Genomic DNA, 17,527 nt, shown 5'->3' with positions numbered 1-17,527 from the left:
TGTGTATACTTATTCTGTGAGCTATTAGTCTTATTGTTCTCTATTAATGCAATGTGTTTGCTTGTTGGGAAAGTTTTCATATGGTAGTGCAGGCCTTCGAGGTGTTAGGGGATTGAGGGCTTACTTTGTTGGACTATTTCTTTTATATCACATTTTATATGATATGAGGTTATATGTATCTTGATTTGCCTCTCATTTACCCATTTTTTTAATAAACTCAACTACATAGGCTTCTTCGTTTTGTTTCCTTGTGTAAGATTAAGTGATTAACTGAATAAATGCGTGCATGTGGGCACATGCGTATGTTTGTCTCAGTAGTCCACAATCTTTTCTCTGAGGGATATTTTATGCTAGAATTCTCAAATTTTAGTGCTTCAGCTGTTTCAGCTTGTGCTTTCCTATTCTTTAGAATTAATTTATTAGTTTAGCATGATGTGTCATTTTCTAATGTATGATATCTGTGCCCATCATCATACTAAGTGGAATATTTCCAAATCCTTATCTTCTTCTTCTTCTTCTTCTTATTCGGCTTATATTTTATATTTGGGAAAACAATTTGCAAGATTCATCTTCTTCTTCTTCGGCTTATATTTTATATTTGGAAAAACAATTTGCAAGATCCATCTTCTTTCTTCGGCTTATATTTTATATTTGGGAAAACAATTTGCAAGATCCATCTCTTTCTTTCTTCGGCTTTATATTTCTATGTCTGGAAAATAATTTGCAAGATCCATCTTCTTTCTTCGGCTTATATTTTATATTTGGGAAAACAATTTACAAGATCCATCTTCTTCTTCTTCGGCTTATATTTTATATTTGGAGAAACAATTTGCAAGATCCATCTGACAGGAGAAGGATATTATGTGATGACAATCTTCTTCTTCGGCTTATATTTTATATTTGGGAAAACAATTTGCAAGATCCATCTTCTTCGGTTTATATTTGGGAAAACAATTTGCAAGATCCATCTGACAGGAGAAGGATATTATGTGATGACAAATTGCAAAACCTTTTCAATGTTAATGTTAATGCAATTTACACGTTTCAAATGAACAATGCAAAGGGTTTGGTTCTTGGATATTGTTCCTTCTCTATTATGATTTTTTGGATAATCACTCCTTATTCACATGGCTTTTTTACTATGCTTGTCAGGTGTTAATTAGCAGAGGGTTTTGGAATGCAATCTTAACCAGCTTAAGAAAGATAGATGTTGATTTTTAATGATATGCATAACAACTATTAGTAAAAATTGAATTATTATTGCATTTTAGGTTGTGGGAAAAAATATATGAATATATGAAGCAGTTGTATGATTTGGTTGATGTTAGCAGAAAAATCCATAGCTATAGGCATCAAAACCAATATAGCAGTGGATTTTTTTGGCCGCTAAAACCATATACAACCACTCCAAAATCCACTCCTATAATTGTACATTTCCTCCACAACACTATAACGGAGGATTTAGTAGCAAATTTAAAATTGGCCGCTATAACTTGTTGCAGTGAATTTTTTTCACCGCTATAGACCAATTTTTTTTGATGTGCCTGTTGTATAAGAAAGAGTGCCTTCACATCCTTCATTTGGTTTTCATTGTCTTGGTTTTCATTATTAGCTCCATTGAAGCCCTTCTCTACGAGTTCCCAAAGGTCTAGTGATCCGAATAGTGTCTTCATCTTGAGACACCAAAGGTTGTAGTTCTTCCCTCTAAATAGTGGCATATTGGTTTGGGAAGAGTCCACAGAGTTATAGCTACCTTCCATGTATATAGATGGAGTTATATAGATGGAGTTAGGGGCGGAGCTAGAAATCACAAAGAGGGGGAGAAGGAGAGAGCTAAAAATTAAAAACAAAAAAACAAAATTTTTATAAATTAACGATTCAAAATAATACACTAAAACAATATTTTAAAATACAAAATAAAAATACCACTAATGAATGCAAGGAGGTAGTTGAATCCTCCGATTTTGCATGTTTTGTAAACATTGCAATATTATTTCTTCATCAATTTAGCAAACATTTCTCGCTCAATATAACATACCATCATATCGTTCAACTATTCATCACCTATTTTGTTTCGCAAATCTGTTTTGATAATATCCATTGTTGAAAACGCTCTTTCAACTATTGTTGTTGCCACCGGTAAGATCAATGCCAATTCAATAAGGCGATGAACCAATTGAAAAGTCAAAAGCTTATTAGTTTGAACCATTTTCATAGAAAGACTTGCAAGATCATAATAACTTGAAAAATCAAAATTTCTTCTCACATCAAGCATATATATGCGAAGTTGCTCTTTCAAGATAAGATGATCGGATGTGGAGAAATCATCAGAGTAAATCTGAGCAATGCGAACAAGCATACCATGATCAAATTTTGAAAAAGAGTTTCTTGGATCAACACAAGCAATGCATCTTAATAACTTTATAGCAGTATATAAATCAATCACAGCAATAAAGAGCTCCGCATGATAATGATGATAATAAGTAACCAATTGCCTTCCACATCTCGAAGGACCTTGAACTGGTATACTATCTTCCATATTGGGTACTGAAACTGACATTGCAACATAAAAGTTCCTGACTTCTTCTAAAAATGCACCCCATCCATTTTCAATCAAGTCTTGCATTAGTTCTTTTACAATTACTATCAACTCCATTGTATTAACAATGTTTTGATCTTTCTGCTGCAAGGCATTTGACAAGTCAATAGTTAATCCCAATACTTTGATCATCAGATGCATATAAATACAAATTCAAAACTCTCCATCCTTTGTATGAAACCCGATACTATGCCTTTTTATTCTGCAACATTCCCATCATTACATACAATCTCTAATACCTCTAATACTGATTCCCACATAGTAAATAGGTGGATTAAAGTTGTATAATGTGAGCCCCACCGAGTATCACCAGGTCTTGCAAGATTAGTCTCTTGATGTTGGCCCCTTCCTGAGTAGATCTCACATCTGTCCAATTTCTCGATAATCTTATCATGGTGCTTTTGAAGTAACACATCTCTCCTTTTGCAAGAAGCACCGACAATGTTCACAATCATAGTGACAGTTGAAAAAATCACTAATAGACAAAATGTCCCTAGCAACAGAAACGACAACCAATTGTAATTGATGGACAAAGCAATGGACATAAAAGGCAAATGGATTTTCATTTAAAATTAATATCTTCAACCCATTAAATTGCCCTTTCATATTTGAGGCTCCATCATATCCCTCCCCCTCAATCTAGAAATAGATAAACCACAACGGGCAAACAATCCATCTAAAATTGTCTTTAATGAAGGGGTTAAAGCATCAGCAACATGTTCAACTGCAAAAAATCTTTCAATTACTTGCCCTTCCTTATTCACAAACCTCACAATCACATCCATTTTCTCTTTTACTAATTTGTCACGAGACTTATCAAGAAGTATAGAAAAATGACTATCTCCAATCTCATCAATAATGCCACGTGGTCTCTTCTGCAGAATCCCTTACTAACTCTTTTTGTATTTATGGAGAAGTCATTTGATTATTTTCAAGAGCATTTTTCTTAATACATGACCAACACTTTCAATTTCCGTTCCATACCAAATTAGCATATCTAGAAAGTTTCCCTTATTTGTGGAACTAGAAAATTCATCATGTCCACGAAAAGCAAGACCTCGCAACAGAATAAATCTAACATGTAAAACAACATTGACACGAGCTCTATATCAATCTCCATCTCTTTGCTATGAGAAAATAATATAATATCACTTGGATCAAAGTCAACATGGTTTTTTTTTTGCGCAATAATAATTACATCAGACGCTGAACTCGCTCTTGCTTTAGTACTTTTTAGTATAGATTTAAAAATCCTCTCCACATCTATGAAATGTATCAAAATAAATATATAAATAAATATTTTGAAGTAAATCATAAATTTACAAATTGTCCAATCAAATATGTGTAACACTAAATTGGATACTTTATCCTAATCATATTGAACTAGGTTAGAATAGTGCCCCCTCTTTGAGTTTATTTAAAATAAAACTATAGTATAAATTTAATTTTTTTTATAACAATAAATTATAATTTAATAAATAAAATAAAGGTATAATTATAATTTACAATTATTTTAAAATAAATATTTTTATTCACATTTATAATTATAACTCATACTAGTTATATAAATATAAATAATATTTTAAATAAAAAAAATCTTATTTAATAGAATTATGATGAGTGGGATAAGTTATAAACATAAATTATAGTTAAATAAATATAAATAATGTTTTAAATTTAAAAATATTTAGAAGAATTATGATAAGTGGGCATATCTTATAAGTTCAAATTTATTTTGATAAATTGATGGTTATGTTTTAAGCTCGTATAAATTGGATGACTATGTTGAGTAGACATAACAACATATGTTATTTAAATTAATATATTTTAAATAATTTTTCTGAATTTATTTAGGTAATTTTTAAAAGTATAATTTGTTTTAATTTTTATATTTAAGATCTTAGTAACTATAAATGAAGCTTTATTTTAAAGTCTTATATTTAAAATTATTTTTAAAGATAATTTTTTTTTATTAGTAAATCATAAATTTTGATTTTAATACTACTCAAATATCTAAATTAAATTAATGATATCAATTTAAATGCCACATCTCTAAATCATAGTAAATGATATATAAATCCACATACCACATTAATCAATATCAATTCATAAATATTTTAACAAATTTAAAAAAATATATATATATATATATATTCACTTTCTCTGATCACCGGACAGGAGATAGAAAATAGATGAAGATTGCAAATTACAAGTGTTGTTTATCAAGAAAAATTCAAGATCTCAGAATCTTAGCTCTTTGAAAATGGTTGAGAAGTAAACTATGTAACAATGTTAACATGATAGGTTGTTATATATGTATTAATATATATAATATATTAATATATTATATATTTAATAACACACAATGGATATTTCTTTAACGAAAAACATGTTTCAAGTTTTCATTGGCTTTTCTAAACTTGATTAGATGGTTGCTATTCATTTTTCTTAATCCCAAGCTCTCCCTCGGCCTTCACGCTTCCGTCCGACATCAGCGATTGAGGGTGGATGGACGGGTTGCTGAAAGGGAAGAGAAGCCTCATGGACCCATGGTTAGAGCCTTAGAGGAGGGACATGGGACACCGGCCGTTGGGGAAGGGGGCGGTCCGGGCGGGGAAGGGGGTTAGAGTGCACCTTGGGCCACAGGGTCCACTAACCCTGCCAGTGACAAGGGGGTGGCCGCCCCCTACACCCTGTTCCTCCGCCGTTGTAATGCTATCTCTATTACCAATATTCTAACTTTTCTAATGTGTTTGGAAGCGGTCAAACAGCAAAGAAGAACTTGTTTAACCAATCAAAAGAGCTTAACTTGCGTTTCAAATAACCATCTACTTATACAGAAGTAAACTACTCATAGCGTATGATAAAGTGCCAGCTAATGCTTTCAAGAAAAGACAACATCGCACACATAATAAAGACTCTAATGCTAAATAGTGTGACCTATTATATGTTGACACATCATATGAGATTAGACTTGAGCCTATTTATGTGCATTCCATGCACATAGATATATAACCCACAAAACATGAAGTCAACTTGATATAGCCCCCATTTTACAGCCTAGCTTCTAAACATCATCAACAAAAACAAGCTTTTATTGGGTTTAAAATGTACTCGGTTTACACATTCACAAAGTTGATATCCAAAATTAGAAATCTCGTGAAACTCTAAGAATTATAATCCATAACAAATTAAGAGAATAAACATTTAAATATGCATAAGCGTACCTGAATCGAAAGCCAAGGATTTCTAATGGCAATGATCTTCCAATTCTCTATCATTTTCCAGCCTAGAAAGGAGTCATTCTCTCTTATGCGTATGGAGAAAACTTTTTGGAAAAAATTAAGTATGAATTGGGGACAACGACCTTTTTAAGTTATTTCAATTACACTTATTAAATTGAAAATTATACATGATCCCTACAAATAAATCCCATTACAATTATACGCCTTAACCCATTAAAGAACTTAATTAGATCACTTAGTTGTGCTTAGAAAAAATAACACATATTTAATTTACATTGTAACCCCTTTAAATTGAAAATTTTCTAACAATCTCCCACTGGACACATATAAATTCGAATGCGCTAAACTTTATAAGCTCCTTGATTTGCAATTTTTAAACTTGGAGTATATCATTACAATCTCTTCCATTAGCTATATTGATATTGGATCAAGCTGACTTTCGTTGCATTTAGCGCAATTAACTATGGATGTCTAGCATGAAAATTGCATAAAATATGATTTGTATATATCTATTTCCAACTGGTTCAACTTTACCTTAGAGAACTCGATGTTTAAACATAGATTAACATAGTGAGAAGTGATTGAATATTAATGCGAACACAAGTGTACGTGTCAGTCGAAGTAATACATGCAAAAGGGCAAGGTCGAATCCATAGGGACTAAATAATACTAGTACTATCTCTATCTTCGCTAGCTAACTACTAATCAAAGATAGAGTCAAATTCCAAAGATAGAAAGCAATAAAAAGAAGTAGAGACCAAATCAAAGGGTGATAAGAACTAGAAGCAATGAATGAAATGGTGCCCGGGTATGGCTTCACTTGGGAATTTAGTAAATAATGTAATTACAATTCAATATAGATAAACCCTAGCTTCATTAGATCGAAGGAATTAAAAAAAAACTAAGTTCTCTCTCAAGTCTCTTTAGTGTCTAATCCCATGTTATTGTAGAGATTGATCTCTCCTACCCCTACCTTCGCATGATTGTATTGAGCTCTAAGAATTCCATGTCAAGAACCAGAGATAAACTATAGCGATTCTAATCAAGAGGTATATGATGCCCTAACTATCTCTACCGAACATCAGTGATACCTATTCATCTATGTGTCATCTCTCTACATGGCCACATGGATCTCTTGATACCTATATGAAATCATAATGGAAAGGCCTCTCTCGATATGCAAAACCAACAATGATAAACAAAGATGAGTGCGAATAGCCGAAGGTAACCTATATTAAAAAGCAATATCAAAATAAGAGTATTCCCAAGCTATATCAATCCAGACACCCAAAAAAGTTATCCTTCTACGGGGCCTAGGTTCATCACTACAAAGTGTAAATCAATCTCTAAAACCCTAGCCATAGAAAGAACACCCCACTCTCAATGTCTTCGATATTGGAGAAAATTTTAGTCATTATCGTTGCCAATGGATCATCACTTTGATGACTTCTTCGACCTCCTCCTTGATACCTTGGAAGCTCCTTCAAACCCTAGCCAATAGTCCTCAGTTATTTCCCCATAAATTAGGTTAAAATTCAAATCCCCAAATCCGCTGAGAATTTCTATTTATATTTCCAGAAATCCGACCGGTACATAGGTAAGTACATGGGTGTGTATCTTGCATGTGTAACTCTCAAGACTAGTCAAAAAACTCTTATTCCAGGGGTACACAGGTGGCTATACACTGCCGTGTAATGTTTCATCTGGCCGTGTAACTCTTAGGCAAAATCCTCGCTTCAGCTCTTGAGTTGCATGACCATGTACTCTACTTCTGCCCATGTTCTTGTCTTAAACATGCTCTGCAACTCTTTGAATATACACGGGCATGTTCATCTACACAGCAGTGTTTTTCTCAGTAGGAGGATGATCAGGGAGTAAACGAATATACACATGATGTCCGTCTGATTCTCCAATTTGTAGAACACTTGTATTTATGTTGAACACAGCAGTGTATTTCTTTATATTTAGCTGCTTGTGTATTTCTCTGTTTGTTGCAGAGAAAGCAACAAAGGGTGATCAATTATTTAGCTGCTTATGTATTTCTCTGTTTGTTGCTTTTGGCACTGTTTTACTCCTGATTTCTTTCCTTTGGCTTTTGTTGTGCTTCTTTTTATCATATTAGGTATAATCACTAAAATAGTCCCTATACTTTTCTCTCTATTCCCTTTTGGTCCCTCTACTCAAAAATACTCCCGAGTAGTCCCTTTACTTTTGTAAATGTGCCCACATAGGTAAAAATGCTCCCAATCAGTCCCTCTACTTTCAAAAATGACCCAACTAGTCTCTAGTTGGGTCATTTTTGAAAGTAGAGGGACTGTTGAGAGCATTTTTAACTAAGTGGTCACATTTTCAAAAGTAGAGGGACTAGTCGGGAGCATTTCTGAGTAGAGGGACTAAAAGGGAAGAGAGAGAAAAGTAAAGGGACCAACTAGGGTATTATACCATCATATTATAAATAATGAAACAACAAATTACCAGTTATCCATGAAAACATACTCTTGATTACCATTGAAGTGCTAAATAATTGATGTAATAGGTATAATATAGCACTTAATAAAAGTATCAATTTTCTTTACTTTTTATCAAAAAAAAATATTCAAGCACATAAACATAATCTAAGACAAATATAAACCAATACAAACTCCCACTATTATAAAATATTCTTATTTAAATCAACACCCATGTAAGCAATTGTTAGAAAATATTGCGAAATTATATAACACCATCAGAGACACGCGGAAATAAGAATAAAATTGCGATATGATCTAATTAGTTTAATGAACACTCTATTTTAATTAAAAAGTCTACAAAATTATCTCTAGATATTCCAAAATTTTTCTTTTATGTGCTAAAATTTTCTCTCGGATCATTGTAAATCTTCTAGTGCCGAACGAAAGTCCCACGCTTTTAGATCGCATGCCGGAATTGAGAAACAGTCTCCTCTTCTACTCCAAATAGTAGCTAGGGTTAGAGAGAATGAGAGAAATTGGGGATTTTCTCACCCGAGAATCAATTTATTTCTTTCTAGGGTTAGAGAAGAATCATATTTATAGAAACTTCATAAAACATGATAAATATTATCATTGAAGTTCTATTAGAAATATGAGTCTTAATGTAACTAAAATCACTTTTGTCTTTTGATCATTATAATTTTGATTAATTATTCAACGCTATTGAATTTTAATCAAAATTTAAACTTAAGACAAAAACCATAGACCAATTTACAATTTCACTCATCCCATTAAGTAAAATTGTAAATCGATAATTTTACCCTTGTACTCAAAATGAGACTAATTCTTAATCCCTGTAAGCATGACTCCCTAGGTTCATTTTAATTTATAATGGGAGGATACCAAAAGATGTGGGCGACACCTAAGTAGCCCAGTGTCCCCACGTCATAGCCCAATTGAACGTAAATGAGTTGATCATAACCAACCTTTCTGATTATGATTATCATATGTGAATAAAACCTTCGTACTTGTGTCTCAACCAAGTGAGACACATGGTAGTTGTCAAACTCACTAAACTCGATCGTATGCAAATAAACATAGTAGAGTGAGATTACCAAACTATCCTTCATGTCCCACACGATTAGTTTGACTGCCTTAACCAATGTCTTCTAATATCACGTACTTATAATCGCATAGGATACTAACTCGTTTACTTCCGAGAGAACAAATTTTTTTTTTATGTGATCACTCACAACTGCTACTTGCCAGACAACCGCATTTCGAAATCGGCCCTACTAAAAGGTAAATTGAGCCTAACGACTCTAGTAACATAATGTCGAGTGAAATAATGTTGTGACTAAGTAAACCGTTTCATATATTTTCTCTGCCATAGGAAAGTGATTGTTCCATGTTGTTCTTGTTTATTCATTTTGACAATACGGTAAATTCATTTTTGTTATTGCGATATCAAATTTATCTATAAAGTTTTTTCTTCTCTTATTTTTACAAACTCGGATTCGTTTGAGGTTTGAGAAATATGGAGATAAATAAATAACAGTGATTAGTTTGGCAAATATACAAAAACTAAACAATGACAAAATGACCTGTTGAAGTTTAAGCTCATGTGAAAAGGTTTAACATCTACTTTAATGAAATCAAACTGCAAGTACTAACTAAATTAAGAATTATGTATATATATAAGACAAAATGACGAGATAAATTGATCATTATTTAACGTACTTAAATTAGATTAAAATGAAATAAGAATTAGAATCAAATACATTGCTAAACTTGTAGCTTCCACTGTAAAAGTACACACCAAATTATGAAGTGAAATGTAACTAGGAGTTTTTCATATCTTCATTGGTGGAGCGGCATATAACCGAGAGAACAATCAAAAGAGCAGATACTAGTGCCGAAATGAAAGTAATGCTGGATACAAGAGTTGTGTGTTCCATGTTTCCACATGGTACCAACCAAAAAATGCCGTTTTTATGAGTGTCATCGCTCCAACCGGTAAGTATCCATGAACAAAAATCACGCTGGGTAACTTGAGATTTGCATCGCATTAGTAAATCTGGTTGATTGAATTCAATCTTGGAGTAACCGGCAACATCAAGGGGCTGCAATAATTTGAGATATTGGCATCAACATATTAAATAACCGTATTTCTACAAGGTAGGGGCTGCAATAATATGAGATATTGGCATCAACATATTAAATAACCATATTTTTGCAAGGTAATTTCATTAATTATAGAACAAAGAAAAATATTGTAAATGATGTGGATTTTATAGACAAGGAAATAAACTAGAAATATCAAAGGCAAGTATACATCTTCCATAGGTTCAGCGAACCAAATACATTTTCTAGGATCAATTCAACCAAAAAAATTTAAATGGATAGGATGATTTCTGTATTAAAGCTCATAGGATGAAAACTCAAAACTTAAATGCACACACACTGACTAAACCAAGAGTGGACAATTAGCTACACTAAACGACACTAAATATATGCTTGTAAAATAAACTAACTAACCACACTGATAACATGTTAGATGCAAACCAAACATATTTATGCTTGACTCAACCCAAAAGTTTAAACTAATCGGATAAAATACTCCAAGACTTGTATATTTCTACGTATTTATTAACTTACTTAACCAATGTAGGACTATTGGCTAATCAAGAATAAAAGAATGATTAGTGGATGTTTAACTCCCTGAATATAATTCTAAGATGAGAATTTTCACATCAAGAACAAACCACACCAGTCAAGAGTAGATTGTTGTCATGAGTCGTGGTAATTAAGCCACTATCCTACATGTCTTTTGAAAGAATTCAAACAAACCATTCCAGAGGAGTAAAGCTAATGGACCCAAAGACTATAATAAGAGAATGCACAATGATAGCAAATAACTGCCATCCATTAGGCATCATTAAATAATTGCTTCCCTGCCGGATTTCAAAGAGTATTTCTGCACAAATGTATCCACCAGTACAAGAAAGAATAGAGATAACACATCGTTACAGGTCTGTTTCAAGCAGTTTTGTGATCAGTGAACACAAATGCCAAAAGCAAGGGGGAAAGACATGCACAAACAAATTAAGGAAATATAATAAGAATGATCCTGGGAATCCTCTTTATTCTTGACTAGGAAGCAAACAAAATGAGGCCTTAAAGGTTCTCTTTTTCTATAACCCAAATCCCATCTATAGCAAAGATGTATCACATAAAGCGGAGCAAATTGATAGAGTGCTTAAAAAAAAAAACAAAAGAGAACAGCAGCGATACGTATCTACTGGAAAGACTCTAGCCATTGAGCCCATAAACTCAATCAATATCTAATGGAACAACTGACAATTCACCATAAAGAAGCACTCCATTTCTAAAGCATTTAATAAAAAACTGCAATTCTGCTAGCAAAATAGTGCATTTTGAAACTGAAATAGGTTTGCAGAAACTAAAAAATCTTGGTTGGATTTGCAGTTACCAGTCTACTTGTATGTATTGCACACGGGAAAAAAAAAGCAGTTGGCTTCATAGGAGACTGTTAATAGGTATTTTATGTGTCTACTCAGATATTTATTTTATTTATTTATTTCTTTATTATGATTAACGATATAGTTCTAGTGTCAGTTATAAGTTGTTGCTATTATAAATTTTAGGAAAAAAAATAGCTTCTCTTTCACTCACCGGATACCTAGCATGTAATGGTAGTTCCACAGTGATCTCACTTTGTCTTGATAGAACATTATGCGTAGTGTTCATGTGGACCTCAACAACAGACTTATTCGAAAGTGCGGAGGGAAGTTCCAAATTGGTGTCTCCAATAACAGCAACATCAAGGAAAACTGCAAATTTCAAAACAGATTACATCCTATTAGAGAATAAAAGCTAATCAGCTGCAAAATATTGCAAAAGGAAAGCTTTTTACCTTGATGCTCAACAAGATGCTGAAGCTCAAATGGGTCCGCAAAGACCCCAATCGGGAGTCGTTCAATAACAACTACTTGACAGTAATGATTGTTCAACCATGACATGTCATTTGGCTTGATATTTAACTTGAAATTGGTGACAAGACTTCTATGAGAACCTTCACCAATCAGGTGCCGGTTCAGCTCCGAGAATCCAAACACATCCTTCAAACTATGAACTAGACTTCTAGACAGTTCATCTGAACCAACCTCTTGAGCTAAACCATGAAAATCAGATTCAAGGATTTGCCCATGTTTTTCATAGAAATAGCCAGTGAGATACTTTTGGGAGCATGGCAATTCAATAACAATGTTTGGATGACTACGTTTAACATCATTCTGCAGAACAAAACTATCCACCTGATGAAACCAATAAAAGAAAATTTCTTCAGTAAAAAGGATATATATAATTAATTAAACTGAAATTTCTATGGCTATAAGCTGCTGTGAGAAAATGGAAACCTTTTTTTGGCCAAAAACGGACTGTTTGGTTTGAAATTATTTGTTGTCAAAGGTTAATTCCATTCCAGCCGGAATACACTCGGATTTTACCAGAATATAGTGAAATCTTTGATAAATGGCTAAAAGAGAAAATGTTGTTGCAGCTAATTTAAACTGGATTATGGTGTAACTGGCGTAAACCAGTGCCATCTACACCAGTTGAAACTTAGAAAGAGGCTACCAGTGCCATCTACACCAGTTGAAACTTAGAAAGAGGCTACCAGTGCCATCTACACCAGTTGAAACTTAGAAAGAGGCTACGCACCCGCCTTTTATCACACCTACATAACAAATTTCTGCAAATTCTCTTTCCTTCAATCTAGTGCACCACCATTTTGTGGTAATGTCAACTGTTCTTTTGCTTGTCAACAAGTTTTAACCATATAATTCTGGGGAAATCAGATGCATCTACTTCTATTTGCCTATTACGGATGGCTTGGTCACATTCAGGCAAATATCTAGAGGATTCCAGCCGAAATAGGAATTAACAATGTATTTCAGAAGTTTTCATCCAAAACATAAAGCCATGTAAGTCATTTCTGGGACAACTAATCTAAAACCTCAGAATATGCCCATCTTCACATAATGAAAATGCAAAACAAGCAGGCGATTCTTTCTGTAAATTTCAAAATTATGTATAACTTGCAACAGATAATATGTCATAAAACTAACCTTGAGAGAAACAATGCCCCATAAGAGAAACAAGAACACCTGAAATACAAGTGTAATTTAGGATGAGCATTGGCAAATATCTCATAAATCATGATTTAAAAAGAATGTGTCTTTAGAAAGATAAGATAAATAAAATAATTAAAGCACATTCAAGATAGAAAATGAATCAGGAAAGAATTTATGGCTAATATATTTCCGAAGACATGACAAAAGAACTGAACCTTCTGTAAAAAAAAAAAATTAATTCTGATTTGTGAGCTATAAAGAAAATTTAAATTAAAAATAAAAACTGTTCTTCTCACAGGCTAATGAAAATTGTAATAGGCATGAATCATCCATTATAAAAATATGAACGAACACCAAATTCCCATTTTAATTGAAAAGGTTTGTTTATCAGCTGTGAAGGCGTGACTTTTAAACACTGATAGAAAATTAAACCCAGATGGTCAACACAGAGGTCACAAGAAGATGTATAAGTTAAATGCCCTTGAACATCAAGTGAGGAACTGGAAAGGCAAGTTATACCCTATTCAGAAGCGCTTTTCATCATTTTCATGTCAAAATATAATGAATCATTTCTCAGATGGTTAACAAAAGGCGTGAATATTATATCTTGTTCCCTATTTTTAAAAGCCAAACCATGTTTTTACTTTTTAATATCAAACTGTGAAATCCCCGCATATTAAACTTTGCAATTAACAAGTAAAGGTGCCTCCAAAGTCCAACTCTTCAATCATCACATAGACATAAGGCAGCTAATGCAATGCTCTGCTCCGAAGGGTGAAAAAAAATGAACATAAGAATGAACATTAAAAAAAAGCCTGAACATAAGAACGAATAAAATAAGGATAAAGAGTAAAAACCAAAAGGAACTCTAATGAGTAATAGACTTAAAAAGAAATTGGGAAAATTAATTTGCCCAATAGTTTAGCTTTATTCATCAAATGAATATAACTCTGATAAGTACTAACGGCATAAAATTAAAAAAAAATTTAGAAATTAATCTTCCCAATAAGTTTGCCTCAATGTGATCCAAAACCAAACCAAACCCACAATTGGAGGAAAAATTGAAGTGGTCTATACTTGTGTGCCCATACAAAAATTGGTAATTGCTGATAAATTCCAGTAAAAATCTTAAACATCCTTACAGAATAAGTGTATTGCCCAAATGAGGTGACAAGCAGCAGCTACTAAAATAATGAAATGAATTCTAGCAGTTCATGTTACTTATTCTTTAGACTTTCTTTTTACTCTTCCATATATCTTGAGGTACAGATATAAATAACTTTGTTTTACTTGAAAATCAAATGGTTTAGAAATAGAAATATAAAGTGAATTGTCTGTATTCAATCTAAAATTTGTTCTTATCTTTGTTTAAGATACATTTGCTCGAAAATCCTTCGAAAGTGTTGAAGTACTAGTAGTACTAGAATAAGGTTTTGAATCAGCTTTTGATCTTTATAATTTCTATAAATCGTCGGAATTGAGAACTACTCGGCTTCTTGACTTATCCTTAGTCTTTCCCTCTTGATCTGAAGTCACAGGAACTCTAGAAAGAACAAAATGTCTACGCAATACAAGCTTTCCAATATTATGAATATTTCTACTTTCTTACAAGCTATTAACTTGATGTATCCCTGACAAAGTCACAAAACAACTTCCCTTATCTCTGAAATTAGGTTACTTTCTAAGGTTCTAAAATGTGCAATTGAATCTATGTGTATGGTTTAGAAGGTTATATATAACGATGAAAAAATGTAAAGCAAAAATATGTTAAAGAAAATATTTTCTTCCAAGCAGCAAATCAGTATTATTGTTCACCAAGTCATTTAGCAAAAATCAGCAACAGTGAAATAAGCTGGCAACCACAAGATAAAGCAAAAATGAAAAAATCAAAGAAGGAATGAAGGACCTTGGATCTCCAAAAGAGAATCGATGATGAAAAATTTGCAGCATTAAGGAGCATTATGCTTCCAGTCTTTGTATCATTCAACTTTTTGAATAACAAGGCTCTTTCGGAAATTATACTGCCAGTACATTGGTACATGGAAAAGGATTATAGCATCGCAATGATATGTTTAATTTATTTAAAAAAAATATAAAACATATGAAAGCAACATGAGATCTTTAGTAGAGTTTTTTTTTTCACCTGATTTACAAAGAAACAGGGCTGCCTTGTATGTCACTAAGGTTAGGCAAAGTGCTCCAGAGGTTGATAAGGTCAAAATTCTGAATAATAGCACCTGCAGAGCAGTGACCATGTAATTAACTCACTGGCCCATAAATACACATCCAAAGAAAGAATGGTTGAAGCTAACAAATAAAATCTAAACCTTCCCCAGAAAAGATCTAGCAAAAAAAATCTACTAACTAGCCACAAAATTTATCGGAAAACAAATCATGCCACTGAGTAAGGACAATTGTTTGATCTCTTATGCAGGAAAAAAAATACAGACCAACAAAAGTCAATGCAAGTCTAAAAGATAGCATATTTTCCAAAGTAAAACAACATATTTGTTTAGGAATTAAGTATGCCTAGATGACTTCAGGCACCTATATTTTCCTGCTAAAACTTAACCCTTTATATCAATTAACCTTACCTAAATAATCTTTCTTCATCAAGTCAAAACAGTTCATTTCTTGTTCTTGAAAGATTTCATGGAGAAAAACTCATCCATTACAAGATTCTAATACTAAAATTTAAACTCAGATCCAACCCCTTTCTGATAGGTTAACTAACAAGAAAAGGAAAAAAAGTATTGATCCTTCAAGTACAATCTATTCAGAATTACCATTGACACTAATCACTTAAATTTTACCACATGTGAAGTACAAACAGCCACACTGTCAGTTGATACATTCTAACTTGCATATCCTATAGAGCACATATAGCGCATTGTTGCTTCAATAGAAAACTGAAAGCCCAATAAATTCAATGAAAATGTAGCTAAAAGTGCAAATTTTCCAAGAGCAATGAATATAAGAAATCATAATCTGAAAAAAAAAAAAAAAGGTTAGGCAAAGAATCAAACAGATGATAGGCACAAACCAAACCTGGAATCCCCTGCGCTTAAGCTGGAGAATTTGGTCCTTAGCGTGAACCAATTAGACCTCCTGCCTCTCAATGTTGGCAAATGGCTTCCTATAGAGATCCAATCACTGAGACCTATTTTGATTCCTTCCCGAAATCATTTATCAGTGCCCGATTCTTCTCTCTTTGCAGCAGCTTTTCCACCATGGTTGTACTGCTACCTCAACAGCCCAAGGTCCGGCGATGAGGGGACGGCGAACGGCCACCGGTGCCGGCGACGGCGACGGGCGTGAGGAGTAGGGTTTCTAATCGGAGAGATTCAACCCTTTGTGAAAACTTCGATTAAACCCTTTGTAAAAACTATAATTATTTTTTAGTCCTTAAAAAGTCATAAAATTGGTTTTTTTTTTCTTTTTAATCGTATCCCTAAAAATTTAACTAATTATATATATACCGTATATACCACTTAAAATTTAGTTATATATATATATATATCTACCTTGCATATACTATTAAAAAAATTAAATAATATTATTGAATTGAACAATCATTAAAATAGTGCTCTTTTTAAAATATTTATTAAAATGGCATTCTACCTCTATCTATAGCTCTCTATTTGATATATGTTAACGTAGACATAATGTTTTTTTTAGATTTTATTCTTTCATTTTTCTCTTGACATTTTTTTTTTTTTTGCTAAATTTTGACTATATTATATTAAATTAATATATTTGCAACATAAACCTAGTATACATTTTAACAAACTCTATTAAAGCCTTAAATATGTTACTATTCACAGCATTTTTTTATTTTTATATTTTTATTAAGAGTTTTACTTTTTTTTTATCATTATAAATATTTAAAAAAAAACTTAATTACAAATGAAAAAAAGTTATTATATTTGCATTGAATATTATTATCCTGCGACCACTGCAATGGCTGAGCGGTAAAGTATTTGACTCCTATGTGGTAGGTCGAGGGGTTTGACTCTTTTTAATGCGTGGTCAAACCTTAAACAGAGTGGGTGTATGCATAGGCGGATCTAGAGGGGG

General features: G+C 32.7%; 2 protein-coding genes across 4 annotated transcripts; both read right to left on the bottom strand.

Moving 5' to 3' along the window:
- Window positions 1–2,053: 2,053 nt before the first annotated feature.
- On the bottom strand, window positions 2,054–3,054 carry LOC120255479. Its single transcript, XM_039263297.1, has 2 exons — window positions 2,827–3,054; window positions 2,054–2,683 (listed from the first exon to the last, which is right to left on the bottom strand). The coding sequence occupies exons 1-2, from the start codon at window positions 3,052–3,054 to the stop codon at window positions 2,054–2,056; spliced, it is 858 nt and encodes a 285-aa protein (XP_039119231.1).
- Window positions 3,055–10,020: 6,966 nt separating this feature from the next.
- LOC120255474 (phosphatidylinositol-glycan biosynthesis class X protein-like) lies at window positions 10,021–16,833 on the bottom strand. Of its 3 annotated transcripts, none has more exons than XM_039263293.1 (7): window positions 16,499–16,833; window positions 15,594–15,687; window positions 15,357–15,456; window positions 13,445–13,483; window positions 12,232–12,631; window positions 11,991–12,148; window positions 10,021–10,417 (listed from the first exon to the last, which is right to left on the bottom strand). In XM_039263293.1, the coding sequence occupies exons 3-7, from the start codon at window positions 15,408–15,410 to the stop codon at window positions 10,136–10,138; spliced, it is 933 nt and encodes a 310-aa protein (XP_039119227.1). In that variant the 5' UTR covers window positions 15,411–15,456; window positions 15,594–15,687; window positions 16,499–16,833; the 3' UTR covers window positions 10,021–10,135. The 3 variants fall into 3 exon arrangements, with proteins under 3 accessions (XP_039119227.1, XP_039119226.1, XP_039119225.1); XM_039263292.1 differs by having other exon boundaries at window positions 15,357–15,471; window positions 16,494–16,832; XM_039263291.1 differs by having other exon boundaries at window positions 15,357–15,471; window positions 16,499–16,832.
- Between the last annotated feature and the right edge of the window lie 694 nt (window positions 16,834–17,527).

Source organism: Dioscorea cayenensis, unplaced genomic scaffold (genome assembly GCF_009730915.1).
Source record: "Dioscorea cayenensis subsp. rotundata cultivar TDr96_F1 unplaced genomic scaffold, TDr96_F1_v2_PseudoChromosome.rev07_lg8_w22 25.fasta BLBR01001023.1, whole genome shotgun sequence".
Classification (NCBI taxonomy): domain Eukaryota; kingdom Viridiplantae; phylum Streptophyta; class Magnoliopsida; order Dioscoreales; family Dioscoreaceae; genus Dioscorea; species Dioscorea cayenensis.
This window is presented reverse-complemented; position numbering and strand designations above follow the sequence as displayed.

Excerpts from the sequence above, each read along its gene's own strand:
- LOC120255474 (XM_039263293.1), bottom strand. The coding sequence starts at position 15,410 with ATGCTCCTTAATGCTGCAAATTTTTCATCATCGATTCTCTTTTGGAGA. Across the intron at positions 13,484-15,356 it reads TTCTCTTTTGGAGATCCAAG|GTGTTCTTGTTTCTCTTATG; the intron begins GTCCTTCATTCC and ends CTTGTATTTCAG. Across the intron at positions 12,632-13,444 it reads GGGGCATTGTTTCTCTCAAG|GTGGATAGTTTTGTTCTGCA; the intron begins GTTAGTTTTATG and ends TGGTTTCATCAG.
- LOC120255479 (XM_039263297.1), bottom strand. The coding sequence starts at position 3,054 with ATGATTGTGAACATTGTCGGTGCTTCTTGCAAAAGGAGAGATGTGTTA. Across the intron at positions 2,684-2,826 it reads TATTAGAGGTATTAGAGATT|CAGAAAGATCAAAACATTGT; the intron begins GTATGTAATGAT and ends AATGCCTTGCAG.